Below are 19,720 nucleotides of genomic sequence, written 5' to 3' on the forward strand. Positions count from 1 at the left end.
TGTCCACACTGCATTGTGTAGTTTGTTGGTTTCGGAAAGGCAAATAGAGATCGGACCATGAAATGATGCAAGCCAGGCCTTTCTTTGTTCCTGCAGTAAACTTGAGTCAAAAGAGCAAACAAAGGTATCTCATGAGGTTGCTCAACTTCAAATTCTCTGAGAAGGTTTTATACCTGAAAGGAGAAGTTTCTGAAGATGAATATCTTGACCGATATTTTATTTCAATCACCATGACCCCCTAACTTGGTTCCGAACATGTTGTAGAGCTGTCATAGAATATCTAGGCAGTTTTTAATTAATAAATCTGATGTTGGACATTCAAAATGCAGCAACTGGAATAGCTGTGAAATAAGTTGAATTGACATAGTAATTGAGTCCTGGAATTCAGAACTAAAGGGAACCTGAGAATGTATTTTAGGGATATTTCTTTGCCCATGCTTGGGAAAGACTCCTTTCTCCTTGCTAGACCCCCAAATAGTTGATAGATGATTTATATTACGCACAAAAAGTTTGGAACTTAGAAGAGCAGATTATCAGAACAGTCTTTCAACAGGGTCCCTTTTATTTTCAAGGAATTGGGTAAGAACTGAATACTATCCTAATTGGTTTGTCAGCTCTCTACTAGGGAAGTTTCTTTCTATGAGTTTATTCATATAACCCAGGAGAAAAGAAGCCCCACCACACCCCCCTCTGCCTCTCAAGGAGGCTCACAAAGGTCAAGTTGTGTATATAATCTGCTCACTGCATCTGTCCTCATCAGTGACCTGCCTTCCTCTTTTATATACAAAATAATTCATAGTAATGATGCCTCACTGTAACTTTTCCTTTCAAATGTGGGGTGCTAAGAGGCAGGCTCCTTCTACTTTCCAATAAAAATATTAGCAAGCATCCAAAAATTCTCATAACATCACTCAAGATATGAAATCTGAAGACCACCTCATGCATTCCTTCTCTCTCCTTGTACAGACTTTCTCTTCTTAATAGAACTTATGGAGATAACTTCTTTGGCACCAAATGTCCCCAGCCTTGTAAAACTGTGTGCTCAGATGCCATTTGTTAAGTCCAACTTCTTTTCTGATGAGGGAAGAATAGTTACTGGGCAAATGGTCTGGAAGCATATTCACCTGCAAGTCAGGATTGCTTAAAGACCAGTCTAGGGCACCTTCTAAACAAACACTGGAAATACCTTCACAGCATCCTCCACAGATGTGTGATTATTGAGCCTCTGCCTGAAATCCTGGAATGAACAGGCCAGGTAGTGAGGAGTGCTCATTACTTCTGAAGTGTCTCTTCACACTCTAGGAGCAATCTCTTTAATGTTGAGCCATTACGTTGAACCCTCTACTATAATGATTCTCCAGTTGTCCTGGCCTTGTTTCTGGAATTGGCCAAGAGAATATCCTCTTTTTATTTCCATTTCCATACACTGTGACCTGTATGCCATTTCCCCTACAGACTCTTTACAAGCCCTTTTGTAAAGCTCTACATTTTTGGAGGTGGTGTCAGCATTGAAGGTGTCTCACATATCAGTTACGAGAATCATATTAACTTTAAAGGAAATAAAATTACTTCTTTGACGGCAGACACTAGGATGAACACGGAGTTTGTGATGACTTCAAGCTTGAAGAAAATTCATTTACACACACATGCACACTGCCCTACTATCTATCACTGCTCTGATTTCATCTGTGACCTAGTTTGTGACTTCCAAAATTCTACATTGCTGTGGGAAGCTCATTTTTGAAGACATTTAGCTTTCTCACATTATACTTTATATAAAACCTTGGCTGTATGTGAAGCTTCCCATTTATCTCAGTGTCTTCTTGGCACTGGGGTTTCTTTAATTGAAATTTTCCATTTGGCAGTCCAAGAATTTTTGAAGTAACGAGATATGCACGATAGTGAAGATGCACCATCAGAAATCCTAGTTGACATGTATCCCATTCCACCACTTCCACACTCCTCATGGGTTTGGATTGTGAACTGAAAGAAAAATTTCACTCACATGAATTGCTTTCCATTTCACTGAGGTTTGCATATTACTCACTGAGAATGAGGGGCAATTCTTTCTAACAATAGGGACAAAATGGGAAAATGTCCCATTTACTAGTTAAAAATCATCCCTTGATTTAAAAGCAAATGTGTCTAGAAGAGGTTCTGAACTGATTTTTATACATTTTATCTCTGGCCTGAAGACCAGGTTTATAACTTAATATAGTAGCAATGGGATATTTTAAAGACAAGCCATGACAGTCAAGTGTCATTCAGCCAACTTGTTAAAAGGATCTATTCTCACGTCTCTTGTTGCTCATAGTTTCATGGGATTCCAACCTTAGGGCAAACTACCACACATTTCTTCCTAAGAACATACTCTGAAGGCACTATGCCTTTCTCCCTGCTAACAACAGTCCCACAGCAGATCATTTGTAATGATGGAACAAGAAACTGCAGCAGAATGTCTCATGTATACATACATGTTTTTATTTAACAGAAAAGATGACTCCACAGGCCGGGGCTTCTGCCACTGAGACTCTAACTCAGGAGGAGCATCGGATGCAGAGAATGATGGCAAAGCGTTCGAAAATCATCAAGGAACTGATACAGACGGAAAAAGACTACCTCAATGATCTCGAGCTGTGCATTAGGGAAGTGGTTCAGCCCTTGAGAAATAAACAGGTAAATGCAATTTGGAGGGTCACCCCATCTCCCAATCATATCCTAAATAAGACCAGCAGCACCACGAAATGAAATCACCCAAGTGGTAGTATCTGCTGCAGTGAGGGTGGAAGGATGGGCCCCGTTCACTAGTCCTGAGTTTGGGGTGGTGGAAGGTAGCATCAGATTCATACTTCCTATGTCAGCAGAGGGACACCCAGATTCTCTCAATTTGGCCAAGAAAACTGTATCCTAAAATATGGGGAAAAGGAAGCTCAGTTTCTGCCACTTTGAAATTTTTATGTGTTCTTTCTTGGATTCTTCTGGAACTGATAAAACATAAGCAACAGGTTTTCAGCAGTTTATGAACAAAGCACTTAATTTGATTCAGAGGTGATCAAGGATTTGGAAAAAAAAAATCATCCCTTGAAAAAAATGTGCTTCCCCCCTACATTGAGAGCTCAACAAAACAGGATTATTTAGCCAAGCAAAATTCAACAGAGAAATTAACCTGAATGTAAGGTAACACTTGAAGTGTTCATAAGTTAATTATTCTCCTCCTTTTTAATCAAGGCCTTTTCAGAGAAATTCTTGCAAAGAATTAAAGCACAGACAAAAAGACATTTGAATCATATATATGTGTGTGTATACACACGCACACATATGCACACACGTAAACCCACATACATATCTGGTTATTTTCATCCACTTAACACATGTATTAAGTGCCTAATAGGTAATCGACCCTGTTCCCAGCACTGGGGTTATAGTTCAGTACAAAACAAAACCCTGCCCTTATGGGATACTTTGTGGTGGGAGAAAGGAAGCATGAGACAATAAATAATAAATAAATAAACACATATAAATTAAAATACATCAGATGGTGTTAAGTATAGCAGAGAAAACCAAAGTGGTGACAAGGGTTGGAGCCTGGGCACAGAGGAGTGATGTTTCTATTTCAAATACATTTTGCCATGTTTAAGTGATCAAAATATTTAACCTTATAGATTCTGGGTTTGGCATCTTAATACATACCCCATGATTATAAAAATATTGTCAGCCAGTTTTCGCAACTTCAGTGATCACATCTTTCCCCCAGTACTTACCCAAAAGCAGAGTTTATTCTTGACACAAGACTCCTCTAGGAAATACTAGGAAAAAACATCTGGCCTATAAATTAGGGATAGCCAGAGTAGATCAAGGTGACCTTAGATATAAAAGTTGGGGGGCACCTGGGTGGTTCAGTGGTTGAGCATCTGCCTTTGGCAGTCCAAAGACGGAGTCCCTCATCAGGCTCCCCACAAGGAATCTGCTTCTCCCTCTGCCTACGTCTCTGCCTCTCTCTCTGTGTCTCTCATGAATAAATAAATAAAATATTTTTTAAAAAGATATAAAAGTTGAGTTTGGTTTTGGTTTTGGTTTAAGACAATGTAGAAAAAGCGGTGAAGCAGACTTAGAATTTTTCCTTCATAGGTGGTCACTTTTAGTTTGACTCCCTCATGACTTTCAGTAGGTACTTATTATTTGTCAGGTCCTATTCCAAATAATAGGAATTGGTATTATCATTTAATCCTCTCACAGTTCTCAAGTTGAAATGTAACTGGCCACTTTCTGAATCTGAAAATTTCTTATTCATCCTGTAAGATTATGAATAACTTTAATGGTCATGATACTAAGTTGCTCTCTGGTTTCGTTGCTAAATATCTAAAAATATTTTTTATTTTTTTCATTTAATATAAACTGGCTCTGTTTGATGTCACCTCTATTCTGGCAGGCATTAGTGGTCATTAATAAAATTTTTATTTACATAATTATGAAAATGTTAATTTTAAATGCACATAGCATCAGACTTGACCACCAACTACCCTCCCTTACCAGGTGAGGTGTTACCAGTCACTCCTATTCTCTGAAAAATTTAGAACCTCGCCCACTGCTCCATACCTTTTCCCTCTCTCCAGATCTGACATCAATGTCAGGTGATTTCAAGAATCTGGCAAATGGCCCAAGCAACCTGCAGGCCTCTCTACCAGTTCCTTGACTTGCTTGCATCCTAAGGTCTTTCCTTCAATTGCATCTCAGCCCCTCGCTGCTGGCCCATCCCTTTGAGCTGTCATTCTGTTACTTCACCCCCTCAAAATCAGAATTTCAGGCTTACCATTCTCTAACCTTCTGGCCCACTCCCACTGGTTCTCTCTCCCTGACAAGTTTTTGATGCTACGAGGGCTAATGTCCTTTCTCATCATTCCATTGAGAAAACAGACACAATAAAAAAGATGTACCTTCTCCCGACACCACATCTACCAACCTACCTGCAACTCTTCCATGTAACCTGGCTAGTGGTTCTACTTCTAATCAAGGGCAACCTCTTTACTAATGCCATGGATTCCATCTCCTCAGGCTTCCTCAAGGATTTCAGTCCTGCCAGTGTCCTTTCTTCCTCCTGTACATTGATTTTTACCTTTCCATAGATCATCCTCATCACCATTACCCATTATCCTAAAAAAGCAAAAACTCTCTTGACTCTAAAAGAATTGTCTATATTCTCTTTCCCTTTTTTAAGTTGGATATGAAATATTTAATATGTGTAGAACCACATGTAATTAAGACTGTTCAAAATAAGCACAATTTGGGGCACCTGGGTTAAAGGTCTGCCTTCCGGTCAGGTCATGATCTCAGGGTCCTAGGATTGAGCCTCAGGTTGGGGCTCCCTGTTCAGCGGGGAGTCTGTTTCTCCCTCTCCCTCTGCTGCTCCCCTTGCTTGTGCTCTCTTTTTGTCAAACAAATAAATAAAATCTTTAAACAAAACAAAACAAAAAAACAAAATAAGCACAATTTATCAAAAATCTGTCCTGGTGATGAATTAATGATCAATATATTTTTTTAAAAAAGAGACAATATGGAGCACCTGGGTGGTTCAGTCAGCTAAGCAACCGACTCTTGACCCGACTCTTGATTCAGCTCAGGTCATGATCTCAGGGTTGTGATATCGAGCCCTGCATTGGCTCCAAACTCAGTGTAAAGCCTGTTTAAGATTTTCTCTCCTCCCACCCTGTCCCTATCCACCCCGGGTCCCCCCACACACACTCTTTCCAAATAAAATGGCAATATATAAGAAATGCCTTCCTTCGAATTAATAGCACATTTTTGTATCAAACGGATTAAGAAGTTTATTCAGTATGCAAATGTTCTCAATTTTAAACCATCTATCACATCAATGAGTTAAACTGGCCCCACCAATATAACTGCCATTGCTAAGGTGTAATCTTATATACATGCTCTGATCTTTGTGTTCTTGCTTTTGCTATTTTTTTCTTATTGTTTGCTTCCTATGTAACTCTTATGAAGCAATTCTCAGAACTGGTGTTTCAGACCGTGTACAATAAAGCGTTTCGGTCATGATGACATGTGGTTTATTTGGCATGTTTAACGTTTACTCTCAATACTTTGAATTACCTTTCTCACACTTTTAACTCCCATTTCCCTTGTTATTCTATTCAGATTGTTTATAGCTTGTTGATTTTTCACATCTGGCACTTCTTTTTGTTTAGATCTTTCAGTGCTCTCTGTCTGCCTCCTTGTGGAATTTGGTTCCAGTCTAGTGGTCTACTTGTCTTCTCTACTAATGTTGAAAGAGTAGTTACTTAGAGGTTTCTCAGAGTCCTCATATCCAATCCACCATTCCCCCATTTCTTGATACTTTTAACCTTGATAAAGCAAATGGATGCTCAGGAATTCAGATGAAACATTTTTACAAGTGCCTCAGTAGTTAATTTTTGCCATGAGTTTATTAACTTTACACCTTTTCAATGTTCATTAGCTCCTTCTGTCCTTACTTCCCCTCTGTTTAAATACCATGGTCTTTGCACACAAACCACCTGTCATTGGCTAGTGTCAAAATTTATAAATTAACACATACAGTGTTTATGTAATCATGGGAGTAATCTGCAAACCATGCTTAGCTAAACCTGAGGCAACATAAGGAAATATTGTATATGTACTAGTTGGTCTGGAAGAGACTTTAGAAAGTCATCTGTTCCATGTCTTTTCTCTTTGCCTCCATTGCTGAAAAGGCTATCTTTGCTGCATTGTACTGCCTCCATGTCTTCTCTCTACACATCTGGCTCATGCTTTTCAGTCTCAGAAGAGACAAGTTAGTGTATGGACGTTACAATTGGAAGAAGGAAGTTGAGGGGCACCTGAGTGGCTCAATGGTTGAGTATCTGCCTTCTGCTCATGTTGTGATCCTAGAGTCCTGGGATCGAGTCCCGCATCAGGCTCTCCACGGGGATCCTGCTTCTCCCTCTGCCTATGTCTATGCCTTTCTGTGTCTGTCATGAATAAATAAATACAATCTTTTTTTAAAAAAGGAAGAAGGAAGTTGAAAAGCACTAGGTTATTTGAGTGAGCTTGCATGAGGGAATCTGGAGACTAGTGTATGTCTAGACCTAGCCCTTGAGTTGACAACTATCCTGCAACAATCATGGTTACAAATCTTAATTGTAACATCAAGGCTGTTGTGTAAACAAAACTTCACCTAACTGAAATCAAGGTCAAACTCAGCAGTCACATCTCCTTTAAGAGCAGCATTGTGAGAGGTTTTGCAAAGAAGGCAAAAATTATCGACAACATTCAGTGTTGAAACATTTAGTGGAAAAACAGGTTCTAGTTATTTATTATCTAAACACGGCAACAGGAAAGATTGTACATTTTTGGCAGTAAGTCAAATCAAGACCAGAGCAAACAAATCTAACAATGGAAAAGAGTTTTGTGTGTAAGGAAAGGACCAAAAAGTGACTGAAAAGAGTAGTTGGAGGAATCTAAACATATGTCTTTAGTTTTCCTTGTTTTTAATTATTTATTGAATTTAAAAAATTTACAAATACAAAAGTACCAAAAATCTCAGAGACACAACAGTGTCTTATAGTTATTCATTTCCTTCTCTAGAGGCAAACACCATTACCAGCTTCTTTTTACCCTTTCTATTCATAAGTGCTTTTGTTTGAGTGTAAGTTTGGTAGATTTTTATTTATGTAATATTATGTTTAATATTACATATTATTTTGGATTTGCTCATATTATCTAATTGTGTGAATTATGAAATTTTGTGTTTTCAGAAAAAAGGGCAAAAATAATCTATAACTTTGTGTTGATAAGAGTTCAACTGGAATTTTCTGTTAAAATTTGGGTACCCTTGGGTAGCCCGGGTGGCTTAACAGTTTAGCGCTGCTTTCAGCCCAGGGTGTGATCCTGGAGACCCATATCGAGTCCCACGTCAGGCTCCCTGCATGGAGCCTGCTTCTCCCTCTGCCTGTGTCTCTGCCTCTCTCTCTCTATGTCTCTCATGAATAAATAAATAAAAATCTCATGAATAAATAAATAAAAATTGAGTACCCTATATAGCAGTAATTTTGTAAATAATTTTTATTAGACAATATGTAGAAGTAAATAATCACCCATAGCTCTATCACTTAGAAGTTAGTACTGTAAATATTTTTGTTTATGGACTAAGCACATTACAGAACTTAAATATTACTTAAATATTAAATATTACTTAAATATTTTGTATACTTGGCATCATACCCTATATACCATTATGGAGTCTTTTCTCCCTGAAAAATATATTTTCATGTTTCTTTTTAAGATTTATTTATTTATATATTTATTTGTTTATTTATTTATTTATGGTAGACACACACGGAGAGAGAGGCAGAGACACAGGCAGAAGGAGAAGCAGGCTGCATGCCGGGAGCCCAACGCGGGACTCGATCCCGGGACTCCAGGATCGCGCCCTGGGTCAAAGGCAGGTGCCAAACCACTGAGCCACCCAGGGATCCCCTCATGTTTCATTTTTAACCACAAGTAACAAATATTAGTTTAAATGAAAGATGTGGGGCACCTGAGTGGCTCAGTGGTTGAGCATCTGCCTTTGGCTCAGGTCGTGATCCTGGGGTCCTGGGATTAATTCCTCCATCAGGCTCCCTGTGGGCTCGGCCTCTCTCTCAGTGTCTCTCATGAATAAATAAATACAATCTTTTTAAAAAAAATGTTTAAAAAGAAAAATGTGGGGATCCTGGAGTCTCGGGATCGAATCCCATATCAGGCTCCCTGCATGGAGCTTGCTTCTCCCTCTGCCTGTGTCCCTGCCTCTCTCTCTCTCTCTCTCTCATAAATGAATAAAATCTTAAAAAAAAAAAGAAAAGAAAAATTTATTTTTATTTTATTTATTGGGAGACCATAAATTTAAGGAAAACAATATCAATGCTCTCTCGTATGCAGAGCCCTCAGTTGGATAGTGGTGCCACCAGTGTTATCATGCAGGTCTGGGTTAGCAGCAGGGCATTCCATGTCATTATGGCAGGGACTGCACTATGTCTAGCCATTGTTCTGTATAACATATGTGACATAGCACACTGTACTATGGTTCCAAAGAGGGTGAAGCAAGTCCTAAAATATGGAAACATAAAAGTCAGGGAATTAGAGAGGACAAAGCCCTAACTTGATCTTTTTTTTTTCCCAAAGGGGCAGGGAAGGGAAGGGAAGGGATCACAGAAGCCAGGGCATTCAGCTTTCTGCTCTGCCTCCCACCTGAGTGAAGTTGCTATAGTTTCAACTATATGGTATCAGCCGTGTTACAGAAGCTTACGTGAAAAGAGAGCTTGCCAATCTCGCAGAGCACAGTGTAGAAAAAAGCCTCTCAGAAAGGAGACTGGGAGGAGGGATATAAATGCATTGTAATAATGAAAATATTGTTCAAATATTGTAATGCCAAAAGTATCTATATACAACAAAAAGCTGGCCATGGCCCAAATTGTGTCCTATGAATTTAAGCTATAGTCCCTACATTTTCATTGGTAAATGATTTTTATATCCCTTTGGAATTTGCTGTGATTTTAATGGAATCCTCCTCACTAGAGTGAACCCACTGCTATTCTATATAAAGGGGATTGTAGCTTCAGCACATGTTCTGGAAATCGCCTAGCCTTCTATTTCCCACCCTCTCTTTCGTGGTTTCGAGCTGGATGTTGCTGGTGTCTGTCTTGATAGCTCAAAGCTGGGTTCTATCTCTGCACGGTCTAGCCTCTGGCTGCCTCACTGCATGTCCAGAGCTCCCACGAGTTACACGGTACACAGATGCTGTGCAGCAGCCCAGCTGGACTGCCTGCGTGGCTCTCAATTTTAGGTTTGCTCCTTGGATGCACGTTCAGAGATTACACTCCGTTCTGTCTGAATGTCCTCCTACCCTCCCGCCCCAGCCCCTGCTCCAATAAGACAAATTCAAACTTCCCACTTCCCCACAAGACGAATTCAAACAATGTAATGAAATTTTGCTACTCTCACTGAACAAAGGACAGAATTACAGTTCTAAATTACAGTTAATTTATTGGAACACAAGAGGAAAGAACCAATACTGAAATATTTTATCTAGTAATTATTAAAGTATACTTAGCTTTCAGAGAGAAAGAGATGATGGATAATTAGGGCTTCTTAAAGCTATTTTCTAAAACTTTGGCTACATAACAAATAGAGGAAACTATAGGTGAACAAACTACTTTGTCATGAATTTTTAAGTGTCCTAGATGGACTCTTGTCAAATTATCTTCTCTAGCTGTCACCTTCCTAAATTACTTTTACTGTTGCCAGAAGTCATAGCCATTCATTTTTGCTTATTAGGGAACCATGCAATCTCTTCCCTCTTACTTTTTTTCCCATCACCTAGTTACTCTTTTTTTAAGACCTAATTTCCTAGAGCAGTTTTAGGTTCGCAGCAAAATTGAGAGGGAAGGTACAGAAATTTCCCATATAATCCCTGACCCTACATGTACATAACTTCCCCCATTATCATATCCCCCACAAAAATGTCCCATTTCTTACTGTTGATGAACCTACCCTGATACATCATTATCTCCCACAGTCCATAGTTTATGGTTCACTCTTGGTATTGCCTATGGTTTTGTAGATATAGAATGACATATATCCATCATTGTGGTATCATGGACAGTATGCTTACTGCTCCAGAATCCTCTGTGCTTTACCTGTTCATCGATCCTCAACCCCAACCAATGGAAGTCACTTATCTTTTTATCATCTTTCATAGTTTTGCCTTTTCCAGAATGTCACAGGGTTGAAATCATCCAATATGTACCGGCATACCTCATCTTATTGTGCTTTGCTTTACTGCCCCTTTACAGATCATGTTTTTTTTTAATAAAAATGTGTTGAGCTAGTCTATGGATGCAATTTTTCCATTAGTATTTGATCACTACATGTCTCTGCATCACATTTTGGTAATTCTTGCAATATTTCAAACTTTTTCATCATTATTATTTTGTTATGATGATCTGTGACCAGTGATTATGACTCCCTGAAAGCTCAGTTGATGATTAGCACTTTATTAACAATGGTATTCTTAAATTAAGGTAAATTCATTATTTTTTAGACAGAATTGCTTAGACACTTAATAGACTAGTATAGCATAAACATAACTTTCATATGTACTGGGAAATAAAAAAATCCACTTGACTCATTTTGTTGTGATAGTCACTGTACTGTGGTGGTCTGGAAGCAAACCTGCAGTACCTCTGAGGTTTTACTGTAGCCTTTTCCGACTGGCTTCTTTCACTTAGTAATATTCTTTTTTAGTTTCCTTCACATATTTTCATAGCTTAATAGCTAATTTCTTTTTAGGGCTAAATAGTACTTCATTGTCTGGATATGCCATAGTTTATTTATCCATTCACCTATATTGAAGGACACCTTGATTGCTTCCAAGCTTAGGCAAATATGAATAAGGCTGCTATAAACATCCATGTGTTGGTTTTTATATGGACAAGTTTTCAGTTCATTGGGTAAAAACCAAGAGGCACAATTCCTGCATTGTAGGTAAAAAATATATTTAGTTTTATAAAAACCTCTCAAACTATCTTCTAAAATGACTGTATCATTTTGCATTCTCACCAGCAATGAACAAGGGTTCTTGTTTAACACTCTCTGCAGCATTTGATGTTGTGAGTGTTCTAGATTTTGGCCATTCAAATACATGTATAGTGGTAAATCATGGTTGTTTTAATTTACATTTTTCCTGCTGACTTATGATGTGGAACATCATTTCTTATGTTTATTTGCCATCCATATATCTTTTGTGTTGAGGTATCTGTTAAGGTCATTGGCCCATTTTTAATTCGGATGTTTCTTTTCTTATTGTTGACTTTTGAGGGTTCTTTGTATAATTTGAGTAACAGTCCTCTATCAGATATGTCTTTTGCAAATAATTTTTCCCCTTTGGGGCATATCTTCTCATTCTCTTGACATTGTCTTTCACAGAGCAGAAGTATTTAAACTTAATAAAGTCCAAATTATCAATTCTTTCTTTCATGGATCATGCCTATGGTGTTGTGTTTAAAAAGTCATCCTTATACCCAAAGTCATCTAGGTTTTCTCTTATTTTATCTTCTAGGTGTTTTTATAGTTTTACATTTTACATTTAGATCTGTGATCCATTCTGAGTTAGTTTTGGTGAAGGTATAAAGTCTTCATTTAGATTCTTCTTTTTTTTTTTTACATGTGGATGTCTACTTATTACAGTATCAGTTTTTGAGACGACTACCTTTGCTCCATTGTATTGCCTTTACTCCTTTGTCAAATATCAGTTGACTACGTTTATGTGGGTGTATTTCTGAGCTCTCTATTCTGTTCCATTGATCTATTTGCCTTATCTTTTGCCAATACTACACTGTCTTAATTACTGTAGCTTTAATAGTAAGTTTTGAAACCAGGTAATGTCAATCTTCCAACTTTATTCTTCTCTTTCAAAACTGAGTTGACTATTCTAGGTCTTTGCCTCTCCATATAAACTTTTTTTTTTTTTTAAGATTTTATTTACCTATTTGAGAGAGAGAAAGAGTACAAATTAGCAGGGGAGGGGGAAGAGCCCCCAAAGCCCAAGGCAGATGCTTAACTGACTGAGCCACCCAGGCAACCCTCCATATAAACTTTAGAATTAGTTTATCAACATAAAATACAAAATAACATGCTGGGATTTTGACTATGATTGCATTGAATCTATAGATCAAGTTGATAAGAACTGACAACTTGACAATCTGAGTCTTCCTATACATAAACTTGAAATACCTCTTCATTTATTTAGTTATTTAATTTTGTTCATCAAAGTTTTATAGTTTCCTCGTAGTATAAGTCCTGTACAGATTTTGATAGATTTATATCTAAGCATTTCAATTTTTGAAGTCCTAATGTAATGGTATTGTGTTTTTAATTTTAAATTCCACTTGTCCATTGCTAGTATACAGAAAAGCAACTGACTTTTGCATATTAACTCTATATTCTGCAAACTCATTGTAATCATGTATCGGTTCCTGGAGGGTTTTTTTTTTTGTTTTTTTTTTTTGTTTGTTTTTTTTGTTTGTTTTTTGTTTCTGGGGGGTTTTTCTGGATTTTCTACATAGACTATCATGTCACCTGGGAGCAAAGAGAGTTTTATGTCCTCCTACCCAATCTGTGTATGTTTTGTTTTCTTTCTGTTTTTTTTTTTTAAGTTTTATTTATTTATTCATGAAAGACACAGAGAGAGGCAGAGACATAGGTAGGCAGAGGGAGAAGGAGGCTTCCTTCAGGGAGCCCCATGTGGGACTAGATCCCAGGACCCCGGAATCACTACCTGAGCCAAAGGCAGACGCTCAACTGCTGAGCCATCCAGGTGCCCCCATTTGTTTTCCTTTGTGTCTTATTGCATTAGCTAGAGCTTCCAGTACAATGTTGAAAAGGAGTGATAAGAGGAGACATCCTTGCCTTATACCTGATCTTCCTGAGAATGCTTCACATTTCTCAACATTAAGCATAATATTAGCTGCAGGGTTTTTGTTGAAATTCTTTATCAAATTGAGGAAATTCTTCTCTATTCCTAGGTTATTGAGAGTCATTATAAATGGGTATTGGGTTTTGTCAAATGCTTTTTCTGGATCTACTGATATGATCCTGTAATTTTTCTTTTTTAATTTGATGATGTGACGAATGACATTGATTGATTTTTGAATATTGAGCCAGCCTTGTATATTTGGAATAAATCCCATTCGGTTGTGATGTATAATTCTTTATATACATTGTTGGATTCAATTTGTTAATATTTTGTGGAGGATTAATATTTTGCATCAGTATTCATGAGAAATATTGGTCCACAGTTTTCTTTTCCTATAATGTCATTGTCTGGTTTTGATGTTAATTCTGGCCTCATATAATCACCCAGCTACTCTTCCTGTCTCTGTTAACTTCCAAAATTTTCAGATGTATTCTGGGCCTCAAAAATATTTCACGTTGGCACATTGACCATATATTATTTCTTAAAGTCAAGTACTTTCTAAAACTCTGTTTCCTCCATAGAAACTGCCCTGAACTAAGTGGAATCAGGATGTTAATTTCTCGTATACATGTCTTATTTATGCAAATAGTCACCATACTCCATCCTTAGTATGTTCTTTGATACCATACCAAAATCCAATGCATGTGTACTACACTTCTGCAAGCTATTACAATTGGGGAAACTGGTAAAGGAGACACAGGATCCATCTGTATTATTTTTTTAATGCGTGTGAATCTACAATTATATTTTAAAATTAAAAGTTTAATTAAAAATATAATGCCCTTATTTTTTCTCACTTCCTTTCCCTTTTTAACCACATGATCCTTTTAAATAAATACGTTAAAAAAATTAAAAATAAATAAATAAATACATAAAATTATATATGTAAGAACAAAATCATTTCCTCTGACTCTACCTTGATTTTTGTCAAACTTTTCAGTTCACTCTCTTTTTATTGTAGCTTCAGAAAGATAGAAACTACATTTTTAGTTAAGGACATGCATTAGGTTGTTTAGAAGAAACTCTATAGTATATAATAATTTCCTGTATATCAGGGCACCAGGATGGCTCAGTCCATTGAGTGTCTAACTCTTGGTTTCATCTCAGGCCCTGATATCAGGGTCATGAGATTGAGCCCCATGTGGGGCTCCATACTTAGCACAGAATCAGCTAGAGAATCACTCTCTCTCTGCCTCCCTCTCTGCTCCTCCCCATTGCCACTCCTGCTCACATGCTCACAAGCTCTCTCTCACTCTCTCTCTCTCTCAAATAAATAAATAAATAAAATCTTGAAAACAAATAATTTATTGTGCATCTTGGCTCTTTCTCGTGCTATGCTTGGAATACCAGAAATCCTTCTAGATTATAAAACAAATGTAGGGGAAACCCCACTAAATCCTTCTTTCACTTCCCTGTCCTACTTAATCTAGTCCCTTCTCCATATGGTCTAGCAGTTCCTGAGGTCAAACTCCTCAGTCACAGGACTTCACAGACTTCAGAGGGCAGAGATCAAAGAAAGCTAGGCTGATAATATGAAAACAAAAGCTGCTCACAGAAAGTCAGAAAGCAGAGCATAAACAGGAATTCTGGTCATTATATTAAGTAAAAATGTGAGAAAATCAAAGCAACTCAAGCTAACTATAATTGAGATGCTGGGACCAATGACTCAGAGAAATACATTTGAATTGCTGATTCTTCCTCTTCTTGGCTTTTCTAAGCTAATGTGCTTATTTTAAAATATTATACTCTTGCTGGAAGTCTGCTTTAAATATCAATACACATATTTTTCAGTTAATTAAAATACTAATTTTCATGGTTAATGAAAAATCCCATGATCTAAATGGCCACACCTTTATTTATTTTTTTAATCAAAGACTTAGTTTTCATCCCCTTTGTAAAACTCAAACACTCAAACAAATGAGTCATTGTTATCCCATGATAAGGTTAGATACTTGAAATCATATTAGAAAAGTCAGAAAAAAAATCAACGACTTTTTTTTTTTAACTTTTTAAAACATTTATTAGTAAAGGAAGTTTCTTGGGGCACCTGACTGGCTCAGTAGGTGGAGCATGCAACTCTTGATATTGGGGTTGTGTGTTTGAGCCCCATGTTAGGTATAGAGCTTACTTAAAAAAATAAAAAAATAAAAAAGAACAGTTTTTCTGTGCTGGAGAAGATTATAGTTATGCAGTGTTAAATTTAAAAATAAAAATCACACAAGTAAAAAATGGTGCTGCCAACCACAAAGTGACTGCATTAATATATAATATGTAACTGGCCTCTTTCTCAAGTACGGACAGAGTCATCACTGTTCACTTTCCTATTTTCCTTGGGAGGGAATTTTCTGTCTTGTCATCTTGGAAGCCTGTCAGACTGGATTCAGATTTAGTTGGGTATGGAACTGATATATCAATATTCTAGTATGTGAAAATTCTTTTTATGGGTAGGAAAACTCTTATCTTTGTTCAGAAAACCTCGCTCAGCTCAAAAAATGAGGGATTTTTTTAATCCTTGTATTACAGTTTTATGTTGGAAGCTTTCCTCTGTGTTGTTACATTTATAAGCACCTCATAAGTTCCATTTTTAGAGCAACTTCAGTTTTCTCTAATTTTTATAATCTATATTCCAGATCAAAACCTGCTGGGCCAAGTGAGGAGATAAATGAATGAATTTTCCAGTTCAGTGCAGAGATTGGAACATCCAGAATTGAAAAAAGAAAAGAAAAGAAAAAAGAGAGATGTGATAGACAGATGTTGTAATATCTAGGAAAGTCATCCCTTCAGCCTGGGTAGCATGATCTTGTGCTCATCACCTCATTTCTCAGAACTGAGTTGCATAAACCACTATTTTAATTTGCTTTTATTTGTGAAAATAAACAACAAAAATTCAGTGGCTGTAATTATTATAATGATTCTATAAACCTCGAAATGAAATGCCAGAGATGGTGGAGAGCTTTGCTTAGGCAGAGATCAATATGGCTGTGCAAGTCAGTACAGGGCCATAAATCTTGTACTCCAAAGACTGTGCTGGGTCAGAAAGAAAGCATATATTGGGGAAAGAAGTATTTATTAGTAAGAACTGATTTAAGGCACTTTGGATACAGACAAGGTTGATGATTACATGAATTAATTAATTAATTAATTTTAGACTATTTAGAATATATAAAGACATGTGAAACTCATTCTTACCATCGAAGACTAAGGATCCCTAGTTAGAGGTGACAAGACTCACAGCTATGAAAAGACAATGTGTAATGCAAAGCAATAATTGATAAGTGCAGACAATAAGTGCTATTGGAGTTCACGGAAGGGACAGATCACTTTCAGACAGATTAACTAGGCAATATTTCATGAAGAATGTGGTATTTTAGTTGAAAATGCAAATTAAAAGATTAAATGTTTGTCAAGTGTCTATTGCATACAATGCCTCTGCTGAGTTCTACATGGGAATCAAGGAAATTTATGTCATAGTCCTGCCCTAGAAGAGTTTATAACCTGGTCAAGAAAATGACTTATAAACACATAAAAAGCCAAATAACAATTAAAGATATATTTCAAGGCGATGCTAGAAATGATCACAACAGAAGGTGGTTCATGATTAGTTATGCTAATTAGTTATGCAGCAAACAATTGCTTTAGACATTATCAGAAAGAGACACTCACTTCCCTGGCCTCTTAACAGCATTTGATAGAAAAATTTTCTTTTTCTGCCTCCCAAGACTCCACATAAATCTGGTTTCCTCATACTTCTCCAACTTCTGTAAACACCAAACTAGATTAAGGCTCAGCCTGTGGCCCTCTTCTCTTTTTTGTCTACATTCACTCTGTTGAGGATCTGATCCAGTTTCATGCCATTAAATCCCACCTACATGCTAATGGTTGACAAATGTTTATCTCCAGCCTAGATGTTTTCCCTGAAAGTATGTTGAGCTTATAGCCAACTCCCCAGTCAAATCTCTATGTCATGGTCTACAAAGTGTCTCCAACTTAACATTAGTCCAAAGATGAACTCCTAAATTTCCCTTTAAAATGTGCTCACTGTGCAGTCTTTCCCACCTTGGTAGATGGCAGCTTTGTTCTTCCAGATGCTTAAGCAAAAAACCCTGGTGTTAACCTTGACTTTTTTTTCTCCTAAACTCCATATTGGATCTACTATCAAATTCTATTAGCTCTGCCTTCAAAATTTATGCAGAATTAGACCTCTTCTCACCTCCTCCATTACTTCCACTCTGATTCAAGAACCCGTCAGTAACCACCTACCTGCCTCATGACCCATCTCTCTTTTTCCATCCTTGTCTCAAATAGACAGTGTGATTCTTCTAAAAATATCAGTCAGATCATGTTCCTTTTCTACTCAAAACCTTCCAATAGCTTTTCATCTCATTCTGATTAAACCTAACGTTCTCATGATGACCTATGAGGGTTTACATAAGCTGAAGCTGATTCCTTCAGCTCTCCTATTTCTACATTTTGGCTTTCTCTGTGTTCAGTGAACAAACCAGGAACACAATTGTTTCAAGCCCTTTGCTCTTTTCTTTGCCTTGAATGTCCTTCCCCTAGAAAACTTCATGGCTTGCTCCTTCTCCTCCATCATGTTTTCACCCAGTAAAACATTCCTTGGTCACTTCACTCTGTCTTATACTGCATTCCCTCAGAAGCAGCTCCAAATAAAAAGCATTTTAGAGTGAGTCATTTATTTGAGAGATGATCCCCTGAAAGAGCAGTAAAGAAATAAGGAAATGAAACAGAGAAGAAAAAGAAGACAATACAGAGTCTATTCAGGAACAGATTGTTTCTGAAACCCACTGGGGCTCATATTCCATTGGCAGCTCTCAGGCACAACACAGAACACACCTCAGAGTTGTGTCATGTGAAGGGTATTAATCCATCAATTCCTGTTAGACATTGTTTGAGAGATGAGAGATGTTTCTGGAAGTGTTCATTCCCAACATCCTGGACTTCTCTGTGTGTAGACAGAGCAGGAATCTGTGGTCAGAGAAAACTTTTAGATAGAGAATCAAAGATACTAGCAGCAGGAAGCCCTCCAATGTATGTAAGAACATTTAGGACCAAGGGGATTTGAGTAAGGCATTCCCAGTGCTTCAGCTTTTCCCAAGTTCCCCATCTCCCTTTCTTTGCTTTATTTTATCCCTATAGCATTAACCCTAGCTATATACCATATATTTTTCTTATTTATCTCGTTTACTTATCTCCTTTAAGAGGCATGGATTTTTGTCTCATTTGCTCGTGGCTGTATCCCCAAGACCTAATACAGTGTCTGGGACATGAAAAGAAATAATTGCTTTTGACTCTTTATGAATGACTTCAGGTTGTGTGAATGGCCTGGGAAGTTCTGGAGAAGGGATAGAATCTATACCAAATAACCACAGGTTAAGCAAAGGCATGGTCAGGAGAGCAGTACAAGAGCCCGAGAGTTGCAGGCACAGAAGTTTTAAGTGAGCTAGCATATGGCAAGTGTGAGGACAAGCCATTCCTTTTGATTGGGGCAGATGGTTCTTATAAAATAAAAATAATCAGAGTAAGACAAGATAGGTCTTGGCCAGACAAAACTGTCAATCTGAGGAATCTGGAGTCTTTCTGTAGGCAACTGGGAAGAACTGAATGTTTTAAAGGAAGAGAATTCAGGATGCCTGGGTGGCTCAGTGGTTGAATGTCTGCCTTTGGCTTGGGCGTGATCCTGGAGTTTTGGGATAGAGTCCCACAGTGGGCTCCCCTCAGGGAGCCTGCCTCTCCTTCTGCTTATGTCTCTGCCTCTCTGTGTGTGTCTCTCATGAATAAATAAATAAAATATTTTTAAAAAATGAAGAGAGTTCATCATGGTTGTAAACCTCATTAAATGTATGGTTATGAAAGGCTGAAAGTATCAGGCAAGCTAATTTGGAGAACCAGGAATAAAGATGAGTTTAGAGGCTTTTTCAGAAGCACAAAGTAGAACCTGGTAGAGTTCTATGGAGTCACAAGAAAAGTCTCACAGGAGATAATGTGGTTAAACTATTGATATCCAGAGACCAAGTGACCCAGAGTGAACTTGTCATGACCTTGGGGTTTGGAGTCTGGAATTCGGTGGTTCAGTCACTACATAGAGTGCCCTTTCTCAGAGGCCTCGGGAATTTCTTAAATTTGACCAGTCTCTGGCCTGCTTTCACTCACCTCTGCTTTTCCTCTGGCACAAGC

The 19,720-nt window shown here is 37.6% G+C and overlaps 1 protein-coding gene across 2 annotated transcripts in view; it reads left to right on the forward strand.

Annotated features, from left to right (window-relative positions):
- ARHGEF38 (Rho guanine nucleotide exchange factor 38) overlaps positions 1–19,720 on the forward strand; it is a 128,501-nt gene that overhangs the window by 36,259 nt on the left and 72,522 nt on the right. For both annotated transcript variants that reach the window (XM_077882190.1, XM_077882189.1), the window contains exon 2: positions 2,492–2,676. In XM_077882190.1, the coding sequence (XP_077738316.1) occupies positions 2,492–2,676 (185 nt within the window). The remainder of the gene's footprint in view (positions 1–2,491; positions 2,677–19,720) is intronic.

This window comes from Canis aureus, chromosome 33 (assembly GCF_053574225.1).
Source record: "Canis aureus isolate CA01 chromosome 33, VMU_Caureus_v.1.0, whole genome shotgun sequence".
NCBI lineage: Eukaryota > Metazoa > Chordata > Mammalia > Carnivora > Canidae > Canis > Canis aureus.